Below are 17,267 nucleotides of genomic sequence, written 5' to 3'. Positions count from 1 at the left end.
CCGGACCGTTCATGGTCACGTGCGTTAAGCTTTGGATTCCTCCGAAAACGGTGCCGTCATATGACGGCCGTCATATAGCGGCAGCAAAAGACGGCCGTCTTTACGGTGGCGACATGTGGAAAGTACCACGGCGTCATAACACACCGTCATCCACCAAGGTCAAAGCGGCAAATTTGAAAAATGTAGGCGTGATGGGATAACGTCCCATAGAAAATTTGAATTTCGCGCCTTTTCCTACTGACATGATTTGCTTGATCATCTATAATTTACTTGGAGGATGAAATATCATCAGAAGAGGAAAATAATCGTAGTACGGAATCATGTATTCAAATCTCGTGTCATTTATTCAAAATGGCGTCACCGCTATCTAATAAAACGTTCACGAAACTATCGACAAGGTCATGACGGCCGTCATCTTACGTTACGTTAACAATCAACGTAACGTAACGCCGTCTAGGAAACCGCGCCATCTTGTTTACATAGACAACGTTCTAGTGACGTCAGTCAACGCTATATAGCGGCCGTAATATGACGGCACCGTTTTCGGAGGAATCCAAAGCTTTACGTTGACAATCAACGTAACGTAACGCCGTCTAGGAAACCGCGCCATCTTGTTTACATAGACAACGTTCTAGTGACGTCAGTCAACGCTATATAGCGGCCGTAATATGACGGCACCGTTTTCGGAGGAATCCAAAGCTTTATACCCATAAGTGAGAGCGAGAAAGATCTATACGTATACACGCATAGGTATGTTGGAGTTGATTTCGCTGTTTGCGAAAATCGATTCAATACTCGCGTTCGCGGCTTGCGGCCGTGTGGAGGGGGCTCTATATTCATGGATCGGATCGGACATGTCTACAACATATCGTGTTTAGACACCCTTCGTTGTCTACGGATAGAGCTGTCAACTGTCGCTGGACAGCTGTCACTGTCATTCAAACCATATTTGCTGCTACTAGTCACTAGATGTCGCTAGTAAAATGAAAAAAAAATATTTTTACGATTTTTTTGCCAATTTTATCATAATTCTTATATCATTGATTTAAGATATATAACTTTTCTTCAACTAAAATACAATATTTTTAATAATAAGTGAATTTAATCCTTTCCCATGTATTTGTATATTTAAAAATATAGACTTGAAAGTTAAGCCCTTGCTACACGGTTGCCGACAAGCCTTCTAACCGTCTGACCTTGGTCTGTCCTTGATCAGTTTTGGTCAAATTTTGTTGGAAACAACTGTCTACACGGTCCGTCCAGACCAAGGCCATGCGGTCTGAGGGGCTTGTCGGCGACCGTGTAGCAAGGGCTTTATACTGAAGGTCATTCGTTCCATTTCATTCGCGCACCGGCAAATCAATCGATACAAAGTGTCAAACTCAATAAATTATACATACTCCCTCGCCAATGTTTCCCACGACCTCTCTAATTACTCGAGGTATTACTGCATTTACCTCGCGAACAGCACGAGCGCTGCACACGTCTCTGCTAGCCATGGCACCAATAAAGGTTGTAATTTAACTTAGTTGCCTATTATGTAACTTGGAAGGTAATAAAAGGACTTGTTTTGGTTTTTAGGTTGGAGACAACATACCGGCAGCGGATTTATTTGAGGATTCACCAGCGAATAAAGTGAACACGTGCGAGTTGGGTTCGGGAAAGAAAGTTGTATTGTTCGCCGTGCCCGGCGCCTTCACCCCGGGCTGCTCGAAGACACACTTGCCCGGCTACGTGCAAAATGCCGACAAGATCAAGGCCGATGGAGTTGATGAGATCGTGTGCATCTCCGTGAACGATCCTTATGTGATGGCTGCATGGGGGGCCCAACACAATACTAAAGGAAAGGTAAGCGGTATTTGTGATACAAATATAAGTACATTAGGAATCTGTCCTGTTATCTGTTATAAATACCTGGTTATAAATAGTAACAAATCAATATGTCTAGGAATTCAGGGATGTTTCACACAGTGCATCAGTAATTGATTTCATGCATCAGTTTTTAGTAGAGTTACCATTATTTATGCAGGTTAATAGTGTATTCATGAACTATATTATCTAAATGATAAGCTATTGAAGTCATAGGTTATCAATGCTGTCATGGTACCTAGTTTGGTATTGGAGTGTAATCACTTACTTAACAGTATCACAATAAATAAAATAGTGAAGGTGATCTTATTAATTTATTTCTATTAGAGGTTTTTTACAGGGGTTTACAATTAATTATAAACAAAATGTATTTTGTCTAATGAGGACAAACAATATGACTTCCTTAAATGATCTCTGTAGTACTGCTAATTAAGATAATTATATCATTTTCAAACTCCCAACTCATTGCAAGAATGAGTAATGGGGAAAAATTAATTAAATGCATTCATCAATTATTCATGTGTAGGTCATTAAAACTTGACTAATATACAAAACAACATGACTTCCTTAAATGACCTCTGTAGTACTAATTAATATTCGTCGTTTTCTTAAGACAACAACTCATCGCAAGAATGAGTAAAGGGGGATAAATCATTATTTACATTCATCCATTTTATTGTTAAAGTGTAGATCATTACATTAATCCTATAAATTTTGCTTTTTCTCAAAAACATGTAACTTGTGTGGAAGTCCCTTTCTAACAAAAGCTGTTGAAAAGCGACATCTGCTTGTATTACAAGTTACAAGCTTTTTAGAAAAGGGCCCCAGGTAGCATGCATAATTTTTAAATTGTGGAATGATAACTTCATCCATTTAATTAATTAAATATGAAAATTAATTGACTAAACTAAATCCACGATTTTCCGCCATCTTGCCACAACATGAGCAGGCAACTGACCTTTATGCTTGACAATTCACACATTCATATGCTAATTGGACTTTCAATTCCCACCAATTGTTTACAACATTTTTAGTCTTGTGGTTAACATTTACCTTGATTTAATTTGAGAAATTCACAGACTTTCTTTCATTATATGGGAGATATGTATTTATTGTCAGTTAGCAATTTATTCTCATTGCGGTAAAGTAAAACTGATGAAACAGTATGCTATTTTTACTTTTCAATTAAGTTGCATGTAGGCGGCATACTTAACTTGTTAAAACATATGTTTATCCGCCAGACAACTTTTTTTTCGTTGCTTGTTATAAATAAGAACGCAAACACGAAACACAATACCTCTCACTTAACTTCAAGGTTGCATGAATATGGTTTGCAAGTCATTAGTGCATTATCTGGTAAATTACATTCCAACTGTGATTGTTTTGATACAAATTTACATTCAAATCGCACTGCTTATCTTAAATGCAGTCTAATTATTGAGAGGTATACCATGGCAGTATCATGGCAATCTTAAATTTGTCCTTGACAAATAGGTTTTTTATACATTTGATTTTCTACCTTGTTTTAATATTCATAAAGTTGATATTACAAGCATCACATGATTGGGCAGCTTGTTTGAAATCATGACTTTATTTTATTTGTGCCATAGACAATTGATTTGTGCCCAGCATAAACAAACTTTGAAATAGGTATATTTATTATGAAAACTGTCTATATTGTCTCTCTCTGAATCGGAATCTGCTTGGTTCACTGTTTACTTCAATGTTATCCATTATTTTCACATTCAGTACTTAGGTACTGAATAACCTATATTTGCTTAAAATTGCAATATTTTATGAACGTCTTTATTTCAAATGGTTGAGCACACGCATGTGACACCCCTGGAAGATCCAAAATCTAGGGTGACGGTGACGGCTAACTGTCAGGCACACTGTGCTTGTTTGATATAAACTAGATTTAGAATTCAAACTGACGGTAGCCAGGGTGTGTTATTCAATTAGTTTGAGGTCATTCATTAATTCATTTTGTATGCAAATAATTATTTTAGTCGTGCATAATATGTTTACATTGGATGCGGCGCCTCACGCTGCTTCAGTGTGCGAGCGGAATACCGCTATATACTTGCATAGCGCTGTCTCGCTCACACTTTGGAACGGCGCGGAGTTAGTGTAATAACCGCGTAACTAACAAAATGGTTTTAGGTACCTATTCACTGAATAAAAAAGTAATGGATCTAAACCTAAAGCTGATAGCTAGCCTGTTACAATAAAGTACAAAGAAGCAGAAGTTGGATAGATATTTGATGTAATTACCTAGTTATATTTAATTGTATACAATTTACCCTAAGCCCCCTGCAGACTATGTGCGTGAATCGCGGGCGAAGCCGCGAACGCAAGTGTGGAGTCGATTTCGCTGTTTGCGAAAATCGACTCCACACTCGCATTCGCGGCTTCGCGCACGAGTGTGGAGCGGGCTCTATTAGGCTGAGTAGCGTCACCGCGCGATTTGACAGATGGTCAACACATGACTCGCCTTTTAAAAACCGTTACAACCCTTTTTCAATTGGGTAACATCCTCATTTACTTCAGGGTGTCGGTATATAAGAATGCAGGTCTTATATTATATTGTTATCAAGAACTACTCATTACATAATTTGCTGTATTCTGGTCCTCAGGTCCGAATGCTAGCTGACCCCAATGGCACATTCATCAAGGCCCTGGACCTTGGAACTAACCTGCCTCCGCTCGGTGGTTTCCGTTCCAAACGATTCTCTATGGTCCTCAACGACAACAAAGTTGAACAGCTGAATGTTGAGCCAGATGGCACTGGTCTTTCATGCTCCCTTGCGGACAAACTAAAAGTTAAGAAGTAAAATGTTTGAGCATTTATAACTGACCGTTGAAGTAAAGATATAGTTTATGAATTATGTAGTTTATATTTGGAAAGTAATGTCAAAGACTAGTGAAGCTACGTTTTTGTTTCAGCGGTCAGGTCTATCGTGACTGTAATACACACCTATAGCTTTAAACAGGTCGTAGACTGTTGGAGCACTCCCTTGTGATATATCCAATAACGAATTAAACATGTCAATCCAAAAAAAAACATTTTCTTTATATTGTAATATAAATATAACACCATCCTCTCATCACTACACATGCACTATAAAGTGCACCTTATAAAACAAAGTCGCCCGCCTCGTCTGTCTGTAATGTTGTATGTATGTTCGCGAAAACTCAAATACTACTGAATGGATTTTTATGCGGATTCTTGAGGAAGGTTAAGATGTATCATTTGTTAAGGTTCTACCAGTGGCACAGAATAAATAATAGTACTAAGTACAGAATGCTTACTCTCTTACAAAACGCGTCTGTTACGGTCAGCACAGATATGGCCGCTAGGTGGCGACAGCGTCACGCGCGGCTTATGGCTTTCCCCAAAATTGGGGCCGAACGGATGTACTTTTAGCTATCTGTAGCAAAGCGACGAGATCGCGGAGTGAGACAATGGTGAGACGCCTGCCCGTGGGAAGCCGACGCGGATCGCTATAGTACAAAGTACATACATATACATTTTATTAAGTTTTTAATAATTTTAGTTTTAAGGCATGTATTTCAAACACAATACCTGTATTGTTTTATTGAATAAATATATGACTATGACTATAATTGGCCTTTCTTGCCCCTAGCCTAGCGTTGTCCCGGTATTTTGCCACGGCTCCTTGTCGGAAGCCGGTGTTGCTCGAAGCACGTCTCACTTGATAAACCTGAGGTTCGTTTAGTAACCTCTTCTCAAGAATTCAACCCAGAACCCCTATAGAATGCTTCAACCCCAATTGCATATGGATTGATGCGCAGTAAGTATGCCCACTTCATGTTTGGAACGGGTCAGTGTCAGTTGGAGAAATTGGAGACAAGTTGTCTATACCGACTGTACCTAACTACCTAGTTCCATAGATATAATATATTTAAAGATGGACTCTAAGCGAGCTGTCACTGTTACCACTTTTGTTTAGTGTACGATTAACAATGTGAATCCACCTTGCTGTAGCCATGTCGATAAAGTCATATCGATAAACTATCGATATTTCTTGCAATTTTAATTTTACTTGAAAGGTTTAACGACAACTAAAATAAACAAAAAACGCTTCTATTCTTTATGGAGGTTATCAGATCACGATTTTATCGTCACGCCACAGCAGGGAACAAAGGGAAAGTTCAGATTTTTAATTACAATACACAAATACCTACAAAAATATGTGTTCCGCAATAATTGAATTATATTATGATATTATAATATATTCATTATCCATTAGCATTTCAATTATGTTTATTTTTAACGAAGATATTGAAGCTTCAATTAATCGCTATTTCGTTCCGCTGTGTAGCATTTATCGATATATAACATGATTAAAATCGACTTTTTACATCCCTAAAAGAGCACACATATACGATTTTACGCACACATACACAACTTGACACCACCTAAAACGGTAACACCTTGATTTGAAGTCCATCTTGTCAACAGTATGGTTGTCCTTTTTTGACAAACGGCATTTTTACAAGAGCGAGGAGAGAGAAATGATACTAGTTGCTGCGCCGTCAAAGAGAACAGATAACGTTGGGGCCTTGCCTAGTTCATAAGCAAAGATTAAAATTAAGGTAAAGATAGGCCCGTCCCCACCCGTTTCATATATATGTATAATTCGAGCGAACACTTGGAGGATACGACTAAACGGAGTAGCCATTAACAGGCTTTCCCCTCTGTCGAAAATAGGCGGCCAACGGTCATAGTGCGAACGCGATTTGTGCACCAACCCAACGAACTGCTCACTTCGTAGTCCCATCGTGCCCATGTCTTTACAAAGTTATATATAAGTCAATGTTCATTAGTAGTTAATTTTTTTCTCTATCCACTAACCTTTTCCACCGTTTTACCCTTGTTTTTCAAATTTACCGTTGCAACCACTTGGAACTTCCATAATTTTATTATGGTGACTTAAACTGCCGTCTACTTAAACGTAGCGTTCTGTTGAACTGTCAAAGTCAAAACTATATTATTGATTTTGATCTTTCCGAACGTTCATCGAATTGTCAAAATCCAATTTGTACCTTTCTCGTTTGTTTACTTACAAAAAGATTTAAATTATGACTAAAGATTCACGATAATGACAAAGCGGATGCAATACTTCGGTACTGTATTCTTTCTGTGTTCGCTAACTTATTTAACAAATGTTGTGTTGACCGAGATTTTTGAGGACGAGACGGCGCAAGTGGAAGAGTGGCTGGACCAAAACGATCTTGGCGAATACAAGAAATTATTTAAGGAATATGGTGAGTAATTATACTAAATTACGGCTAAAATTATGAAGATTTATATGTAGTGAGTAGTAAGTATGTAGAGCTGTTACCTGAAAAGTAATTTATCTATTATTGGGACCTATCGCCGCGCTTGGTATCACACTCTGTTATGCTACACTACGAACAGAAGGGAAAGTTGTTAGCGTCCGCAGAATATTAATGATACTTACCATGTACTGTATTCCTAGAGTTCAGTCAAATGAGATTGTCAATTGAATACACTTAACAGAAGGATTTAATTTATGAGATTCTTGAGTTTTTTTACTACTTCAGATTATTACAATTTATGTATATTATAATAATCAGTTCACGATTGCTTTATCTTCCTTTTTTGGTACCAAGTTCCAGTTGTATAACAAGATCCATGATAATGCAGTTCTAAGTAATTGGTGTGCAATGTAAAGTTTAGCATATTTTGACATATCTTTCAGTTTCATAACAGATGTGTGCTGGTTACCCACAGCATTCTTTCTTACCGAAAATGCAAGTTTATTATACCAAATTATTTTATTATTATTATGTCTCTCTTATATTATAAGAGGAGCCTTGTATCCAGTTGTAGGATGTATCTAGAGAAAACTTACCTCTGAAAAGTATTGCTTCTAAGAAATCTCTCATAAACAAAACTCCAAATTTATATTTTTACTTCATGATTTATGAACATATATCGGGGTTTTCGGTGCGGGAATATTTTACACTAGCCAAATAACAGGTAAAAACTGTAAAAAACGATACTAATTTAACATTTCTAAGCACATTTGGACCTTACTACCTATGTTTAATTCATAGTATGGCAAGTATTTTACAATAAACAAAGTTATAAATACACAAAATCATTCCTGCGCTGAAAACCCCGATGTATGTTTATGAGTGGGGTGGCACTCTATGATAAACTACGATGAGGTAGTTACTATAACCATCTATCAAATGTTTACCAAATATCAGCCCTACTTGACAATTTGAGGGCCATGGTCATGTTCATGGTTTACCTATTCCCATACAAGGGTTTCTAAAGAAAAGAAAATTATCAAAAACATATACCTAGGCAGATTACTAAATCAAAATGAGGACCATTTTCTGTAAATATGTAATTAATGTTAATAATGAGTAGATTCTACTCTACTACTCGTAGTAGAAGCAAGAAGAAGGATAATCAGTAGAAGCTATTTCAAGCAAAGAGTTTATTATATATCCCTTCGTCTTGCAATTTCCCGCAATGGTAATGCAAAATTAAACTGGAATAAACTGGGGGAAAAATAAAATTTCAGCAAATCAAAAAGATATAGGCCAAAAGGTTAAATGGTTCTGGTTATGAGGCTGGTCAATAAAGCTTTTTTGCTAGTACTATCTAATAAAATACTACACTTATTGACCACTGTCAATTTAGTTACCAATGTTGCCTATGGCCATGGAGAGCTTGTATATAATCGTCTAACTAAATGACACTAGAAAATTCAGTTAAATATATTTGGCTTTCCATCACAGAAGGGTCCTTATAAGGGTCCATATATGGAAAGCCACATGTTTTTACGAAAAAGGTAACAAATAGGAAGGAGGCAATAACAAACCATAATAAGGTTCACAGAGTTCTTATGGCCACCTCCAGTGTATATATAATATTGAATCCCCAACCCAACTTTACGTACTCAGTTTCGTGGTTTCAGCTCAATCAAATATTGGGAAGTTAGTCTAATTTAGCTTGCAAGATTTCGTAAGATTTGTTGTTAAAGTATCAGTGGTTTATCATTTTTAGGGTTCCGTACCTCAAAAGGAAATAACGGAACCCTTATAGGATCACTCGTGCGTCTGTCTATCTGCAGGCGGGATTCCACCAGTGTGCGGCACTGCCGGCACAAGCATATTCAGTACAAAAGTGCTTGTGCTGCACAGTGCCGCGCACTGGTGGAATCCCGCCTTACCGCGAACACCGCTTGCTGCAACAGTCAAAGCTGTTACCTCCCTAGGGCCGAAACTCCCGGTTTCGAAGCGTCCCTTCTTGAAGGCAGCTTGCAGGGTGTCACCACATGCTAGTCCCTCATGACAACCTCCACACCGGCTAGTAGTGGCAACCCCCCAGCTCGTCATCATAGGCCCTGTGTCTAGACACAACATTTCTAGACATGTTACGGGTCAGCAGTTTTAAACACGACATCGGCAGACCTGTTTTTCGGCGGCATGCCGCCCGGGCCATAATTTTTATAATGAAAAGTGTCAAATTGAGTTTATTTTTGCGAATTTTTTTTTGTGAATTGGTTTTGTTACTTACGAAAATAGCTACGTATTTTTGATACAACAATGTTAAAAATATTCATGTAACGATATAATATAAAATATAACATATATAACACTGTTCTCCACAAGACATTTGCTTCAGTGATGATCAGTTAATTGTGGCGCACACTGCAGATCTGATACGTCCCGGGCCGGTTTGACCATTCAATTTAATCCGACTCAGATCCATCATAATAACGCCCGCTACCATGAGATCAATTTAAAATCTCATCAGGACTAATTCGTTTTCTGTTCCTAATCCAATTAAGGGTGGGATGATCCTTTCACACGGAAGGATATCAACTTATATGTATTAAATCGGTTAACAGTAAAGTCAATATACTACAGTTGTATTAATGTGGAACAGGATATATAATATACACATTATCTTAAACTATGTACTTGGTACAAGTCACGGTCAAGTCACGGTACATATTACGAGTACTGTGACTGCTACCACCGTACAGGGGCTAGGCACCTACGAACAAATCCACTGTGGCGGGAAAAAGGGCTACGGGCTACGGCGTAGCCGGCGTAGCACATGGTTGTAGATGATACTATTAGTAATGTGTTTTATGTGTTACACAAATTAGTCAACAGCAAATACCGTGCAGCATTTGAACTAGGTACATATAATATAAGTATACTAGCTTTTGGCCTCGACTTCGTCTGCGTGGAGTTAGTAATTTGGATAGCTTATTTTTACACAATCTGCTTTTTAACGATTCCCCATACAAACTTCCATCCCCCTTTTCACCCCCTTAAAGGGAGTTTTTTGGGATAAAAACTACTCTATGTCCTTCCCCGGGACTCAAACTATCTCCATACCAAATTTCAACTAAATCGGTTCAGCGGTTATTGATTGCCCATACAAATTTCCACCCCCCTTTTCACCCCCTTAAGGGGTGAGTTCTGAGATAAAAAGTATCCTATGTCCTTCCCCGGGACTCGGACTATTTTCATACCAAATTTCAACTAAATCGGTTCAGCGGTTTAAGCGTGACGAAGTAACAGACAGACAGACACACTTTCGCATTTATAATATTATATTAGTCTGGATTATTATTTCTATGTGATTTACATATAAACTCAGTGCATCTCGTATGCAGTTAATGTTAATTACTCAGCCATTAGTATGTACAGGTACTTAAAAGACTAAAAGTGCTTTACTTTTATTACTATTTAAATTAGTATAGTTTCATGCCTTTTTTTAATCTCTATATATGTTATGTTAAGATAGTTATGACTATGTATTAACAGTATAAGTGTTATGGCATATCTAGAGCTGTAAACTTATACCTGTATTTATTTAAAGAATAAAGTGTATCCGGCAAACAGACTTGTTTGAGGTTAGTCAAAATTCAAGTGTGTTGTATCTGGTTTATTATAGGCATTCATAAAAAGTCCGTATATTTCAGAAATACTTTCATTATAAATGTAAATGAAACCATTTGAAGCTAAACGACCAAACAATAGCATCCTTAATGAATCACATTTCATCTTACACCAAATTACTTCCCCTAATGAAAACGATAACAATGCGAGCGAATAGCGATAATACCTCAGTACAGGCATTCCCGGTCCCATGACGTGCCTTGCCGCTAACACAAAAGCAGGGGGGCAGGGTGGGGGCAACAACCACCCGGCCAACCAAGCTCAGTCTAGCCGCAGCCTTCGCGCCGCGCGGACGTTCCACATGCATATCCGCAACACATCACTGAAACTGCTTTAACTCGTCATGTGATACAAACATCATCAATACCTCACGATCCATTAATCAAAGCAATATTCATATTTAGTTTATACCCAACATTAAAGTGTACGATTTGGATGTGTTAGTCCTTTATCTATCATAGTTTCAATATGTGGCAGTTTGAGGACTCTGAAATATGTTCCATAGGGATGATCCATCCTTCCCACAGCCGCAACTCGGGCCTGTCGATGCTGTCCGGGGTGTCACAGTTCTCAGGTAGGGGTCTCAATTACGAGTAGAACCTACGCTCGCGAGGGCTGATGGTCGTCGGCACCACAATAACAAAACAACGCACAAAGAATGAAAGAAATAGGTATCCTATAGGTATTTGCTGGTGCATTTTTAAAGCTTTTAATTGGAAATGTATAGATTTATTAATTGGTTGCTTTATTTATTGTTTTGGTTAAGCTTTAGTAATTATTGTAGCAAGGTTTACTAGATCCCACAACATTTTGTGTGAAACGATGAACATACTACGGCCGATTATTGAAATAAAAGTTTAAAAAAGGACTTTTGGTTCATCCTCCATAATCGTAAGTTCACACAGGGTTGAATTAATGAAATACTACACTAATACTTACAAATCCAAAACAAACTCCGATTCATACACGTAATGCTCATGTTTCAAGTTAAATCCTATTAAAAGTACGTCACAAAGTAAGTAGTAGCAGTTCCTATCGTACAAATTCCGGGCACTTGCCGTATTACATATGAGGCTCGCTTCCACGTGAATACCTAATTAATATCAAAATATACATGCATATCCTTAATATATTCATAGACAGTTTAGCACGTGTGGAACTTTGTTCTGACAGTTCGATTTTCGTCGCAAACATTCGTTTAGATTTAGATCCTCCAACTTATCTTCGAAACGTATGAACATTTATTATATCACAATATATTTCAATATGAAAGTATACGTGTGGGAAGTTTTGCAGATATTATAAGAGCCATGAAAGCGGAACAAGCCAAACACTTTGCTCAGTAATCTTAGGAGTGTATTTGTGTAGGCCCCATTTGGTTTGTCGTCGGATCGCTTTCAAAACTTTGTCTTTGAATTTATTGCTAAACGTGTTATTCGAACATCGAAATTTCGGCAACTACAAACCAAGTACAATTATGTAAGGACATGGTAAATTATATAGTTCCTTTTTCTTTGAACTTGGCTGGACACGCTACCGCGTGTCTAGATGCATGGGTTTTAGGATCATTGGTAACAGTAAGGTAAACGTACTAGTGCTCGACATGCTAATGCCCAATAGATGACACCCTGCTGTCACCTCTATTGACAATGACTTAAGTTTCAAGATGACATGTACTGGTACCGCTTTGAGCACCAGTACGTTTACCTTATATTGATTTTATTTAATCGTCTACTGTCTAATCTAGTACCCAATGAAAAAAAAAACTGGCGGTTTACAAAAATATTGTCATAAAACGGATCTGAACATACTACACAAGTTTAAATATGTCAAGACGTTTATGCTGTAGGTATAGGTAGTTGTAGGTTGTCCAAGATAAATGAACAAACACTTTTATACCACAAAAACATGATTCGCATGGTTTTATTGCAAGTTGGTCCAACTTCCTACATAAGAAGGCCATTTGTTAAGGAAACATTTAGCTCCTGTGTTTATAGACCAAACAAACAATCGGCGGGAAACTCCTGAGCGATAGTTTTTCACAGTCGAACCCTCGTTCGCGACGCGGGAAATAAATCCTCTCGGACCGATGGAGTCGTAACATATCATATGGTACGTGGAAAAAATCTGCATTAGGCAAACTAGACATAGCATGTGAGTAGTTGAGTGACCTGTCTTGAGTGAATACCTGATTTAGGAACCAGGGCCGTATTAACCCTAAGGCAGAGTAGGCAACTGCCTATGGGCCCCGCCTCGGCTAGGGGGCCCCGCCTCGGCTTGGGGGCCCCGGCGGCCCCGCGCGCGCCAAAAAAAATGTGTTTGCCAAGTTTGGCATATGGCCAAAATTCATAAATAATTTTTTATGTTACCTAATGTCCAATATCAGTTTCTCAGACACAATCATCAAATGATTATGTAAATTATGTTATTTTATAGCTTTTAAAGTCTGTAAATCCAGCTCGAATCTCAGGCTCCCGAGGGCCTAAAACCTCCCTAATGAAACTTCGGCCCTCCGAGTAACTCTTGTATGACACATATATTATTGTTGAGTAACATTTGACGATTGGTTCGTATCAGAGCGCTGCTTTGATTCATTGATTTCAGAAGCTTAGCCTTTTGCCTCGCATGAAAGCTCACCTCGCTGGTTAAGTACGCTTCGGGCTTGTTAAGTATGTGGAGATTGCTGAGCTCGACCTTCAGCCTCACTTTTTACCTCAATTTTTGGTTCGCCTACCAAATCTCTTCTTCAGCTTAGCCTTTGACCTCGCTGCGCCAAGCTCGGCCTGCGGTCTCGCTTATTAATACAATGGACATTGGTTGTCGTCTGTGATCTAGCTGAGTTTATCCTGAAGCACGGCTTTGACCTCGCATGAAAGCTCACCTCACTGGGTAACTTCGGATTTTTAGGCCTTTTTAACACGCTTTCACAATTTTTTCACAAAAAAATTCGCGCTCGCTGCGCTCGCGATTTTTATTGCTTTTCCGATTTACCCTGTACTTACATGCTAGTTTGACTGGTTAATGAATAATCATTTAAACACATGTAAAATCTTTATTATTTAGTTAATTTTAATCATGTGGCTCATATGGTCGGACAATCGCTGTTCAGCCTCGCAAAATATTTAACTACTTATTGAGAAAAAGAGCTCTCCCTACACTGGACGCAAGGAGGAATCGGCAAAAACTAATATAAAAACCTTTATGTCCACGCAAGAGCGAAAAAAACATTCGGCATGTTCGGATCGGCTCAACCGACACGTGAAGGTTGAAATTAAAATCGCAAACTTACTTGCAACTTGCTTACAACTGAACTTATGTACTTATGCAGAACTAGCTGTTGCCCGCGACTTCGTACGCGTGGATTTGTATATTGGTGGCTATAAATTCTACATTAGCTTAGAACATTATGCAGCAAAAGATAGCAGTAGGGACGGTTAATCATTTGTTAATTATTATACAACGCATGAGATTTGTCTTTCACAACCTGGCTACGAAGTTTCAAGCCCCTAACTGAATAAAATTGTTCTCGATAATCTCGATATAATCTCTCTCAACCCCCAGAAGATTTTCAAGTCCACTATTTAATAAAACCTACTACCTAACTACCTATTTACGAAGTTTGAAGTTCTTAGCTTTAAATAAAATTTGAACCCTCTACCAACTCTCAACCCCTGTTTAAACTTTTAGGGGATGAATTTTTAAAAACGCTGAAATTACTTTTCTTGTATTGTAATAATATGCCTTTATACAACGATTCAAGTCCCGCACTCCGATAAATATTTGGGTTCCATACAAATTTTCGACCCCTTCACCACCTTGGGGGATGAATTTTTAAAAACGCTGAAATTAGTTTTCTTGTTTTTTAATTTAATACCTTTTTGCAAAGTTTCAAGGTCCTAGCTTAAAATAAAATTTGCACCCCAAGACAAAGTTTCATCCCCTTTTTTACCCCCTTAGGGGTTGAATTTCCTAAAACGTCGCAATTACTTTTTTTTGTAATCGGCTATTATGCCTTTCTAAAAAGTTTCAAAGCATTTGTAATGGATTCAAACTTTCAACCCCTTTTTAACCCTGTTAGGGGATGAATTTTCAAAAACGCTGAAATTACTTTTCCTGTCTTATAATAATATACCCATATACAAAGTTTAAAGTCACACACTCACAAAAATATTTGATCTCCATACAAACTTTCAACCCCTTTTTCACCACCTTGGGGGATGAATTTTCGAAAACGCTGAAATTAGTTTTCTTATTTTTTAATATAATACATTTTTACAAAGTTTCAAATTCCTAGCTTAAAATAAATCTTGAACCCCATACAACCTTTCATCCCCTTTTTAACCCTTTTAAGGGATGAATTTTTAAAAACGCTGAAATTACTTTTCTTGGGTTTTAATAATATGGCTTTATACAAAGACTCAAGTCCCGCACTCTCTATAATATTTGATCTCCGTACAAACTTTCAACCCCTTCTTCACCACCTCGGGGGGTGAATTTTTAAAAACGCTGAAATTAGTTTTCTTGTTTTTTAATTTAATACCTTTTTGCAAAGTTTCAAGGTCCTAGCTTAAAATAAAATTTGCACCCCAAGACAAAGTTTCACCCCCTTTTGTACCCCCTTAGGGGTTGAATTTCCTAAAACGTCGCAATTCCTTTTTTTTTGTAATCGGCTATTATGCCTTTCTAAGAAGTTTCAAAGCATTTGTAATGGATTCAAACTTTCAACCCCTTTTTAACCCTGTTAGGGGATGAATTTTCAAAAACGCTGAAATTACTTTTCCTGTCTTATAATAATATACCCATATACAAAGTTTAAAGTCACACACTCACAAAAATATTTGATCTCCATACAAACTTTCAACCCCTTTTTCACCACCTTAGGGGATGAATTTTCGAAAACACTGAAATTAGTTTTCTTATTTTTTAATATAATACATTTTTACAAAGTTTCAAATTCCTAGCTTAAAATAAATCTTGAACCCCATACAACCTTTCATCCCCTTTTTAACCCTTTTAAGGGATGAATTTTTAAAAACGCTGAAATTACTTTTCTTGAGTTTTAATAATATGGCTTTATACAAAGACTCAAGTCCCGCACTCTCAATAATATTTGATCTCCGTACAAACTTTCAACCCCTTCTTCACCACCTCGGGGGATGAATTTTTAAAAACGCTGAAATTAGTTTTCTTGTTTTTTAATTTAATACCTTTTTGCAAAGTTTCAAGGTCCTAGCTTAAAATATAATTTGCACCCCAAGACAAAGTTTCATCCCCTTTTTTACCCCCTTAGGAGTTGAATTTCCTAAAACGTCGCAATTACTTTTTTTTGTAATCGGCTATTATGCCTTTCTAAGAAGTTTCAAAGCATTTGTAATGGATTCAAACTTTCAACCCCTTTTTAACCCTGTTAGGGGATGAATTTTCAAAAACGCTGAAATTACTTTTCCTGTCTTATAATAATATACCCATATACAAAGTTTAAAGTCACACACTCACAAAAATATTTGATCTCCATACAAACTTTCAACCCCTTTTTCACCACCTTGGGGGATGAATTTTCGAAAACGCTGAAATTAGTTTTCTTGTTTTTTAATATAATACATTTTCACAAAGTTTCAAATTTCTAGCTTAAACTAAAACTTGAACCCCATACAACCTTTCATCCCCTTTTTAACCCCCTTAGGGGTTGAATTTTTCAAAATCGCTTCTTATCTCTTGTACACTTTACAAATCCAACCTAGTGTGCAAATTTCAACTTTCTAGCTTTTGTAGTTTCGGCTCTGCGTTGATGAATCAGTCAGTCAGTCAGTCAGTCAGGACACTTGCATTTATATATATAGATTAACTGTACGGGGGCCCCGAGCATTGCACTGCCTAGGGGCCCCGACATGCTTAATCCGGCCCTGTTAGGAACGCTTGGTTTCGGAATCTAGTTTAATTATCTAGTGTAGGTACGTATATGTAAGATAAAATAAAAACTACTGATATTGAGGTCGTAGGTAGGCCTTTTTTCTAGACATGTCTATTTACAATAAAACTGTTATAACTCGCGCAGGTAATCATGTGCTCCTGCGATGCCCAAAAGCCCAAATGTGACAGCTGTACTATAGTTGTAACTTGTAAGTTACGGTGCGGCCGAAGGGTTCGACAGATTTTTGACCGAAACCCAACCATGATTTTTATGCCGAAACCGAAAATTCGGTCGGACACAACTTAAACACACTCTTTACGCCATATAAATGCAAAGTGTATAAATTAGTAAAGTTATATTAATTAGCTAAAGTTGGCTAGACGTTGCGCAATGCAATTACCATTTTACATACTCTGCAAAAAGTAAAAAGCAACTGTAACTAATTGGCGAGTGCACTCTGGCCGTAATGTTTGCGCGTGGTGCAAACGACGAGGGACTGCAA

The 17,267-nt window shown here is 37.7% G+C and overlaps 2 protein-coding genes and 1 long non-coding RNA gene across 3 annotated transcripts in view; 2 read left to right on the top strand and 1 right to left on the bottom strand.

Annotated features, from left to right (window-relative positions):
- Window positions 1-17,267, bottom strand: part of LOC134648714 (uncharacterized) — a 217,692-nt gene that overhangs the window by 51,926 nt on the left and 148,499 nt on the right. The window lies entirely within an intron of this gene.
- LOC134648601 (peroxiredoxin-5, mitochondrial) lies at window positions 1,326-4,933 on the top strand. Its single transcript, XM_063503082.1, has 3 exons — window positions 1,326-1,512; window positions 1,582-1,848; window positions 4,506-4,933. Exons 1-3 carry the CDS (start codon window positions 1,411-1,413, stop codon window positions 4,701-4,703), a joined length of 567 nt encoding a protein of 188 aa, XP_063359152.1. The 5' UTR covers window positions 1,326-1,410; the 3' UTR covers window positions 4,704-4,933.
- The window catches only part of LOC134648664 (apoptosis-resistant E3 ubiquitin protein ligase 1), a 72,154-nt gene continuing 61,792 nt past the window's right edge, over window positions 6,906-17,267 (top strand). Inside the window, exon 1 of the mRNA XM_063503160.1 lies at window positions 6,906-7,161. Within this exon, the coding sequence (XP_063359230.1) occupies window positions 6,996-7,161 (166 nt within the window). The 5' untranslated portion in view covers window positions 6,906-6,995. The remainder of the gene's footprint in view (window positions 7,162-17,267) is intronic.

Source organism: Cydia amplana, chromosome 1 (assembly GCF_948474715.1).
Source record: "Cydia amplana chromosome 1, ilCydAmpl1.1, whole genome shotgun sequence".
NCBI classification, from domain to species: Eukaryota; Metazoa; Arthropoda; class Insecta; order Lepidoptera; family Tortricidae; genus Cydia; species Cydia amplana.
This window is presented reverse-complemented; position numbering and strand designations above follow the sequence as displayed.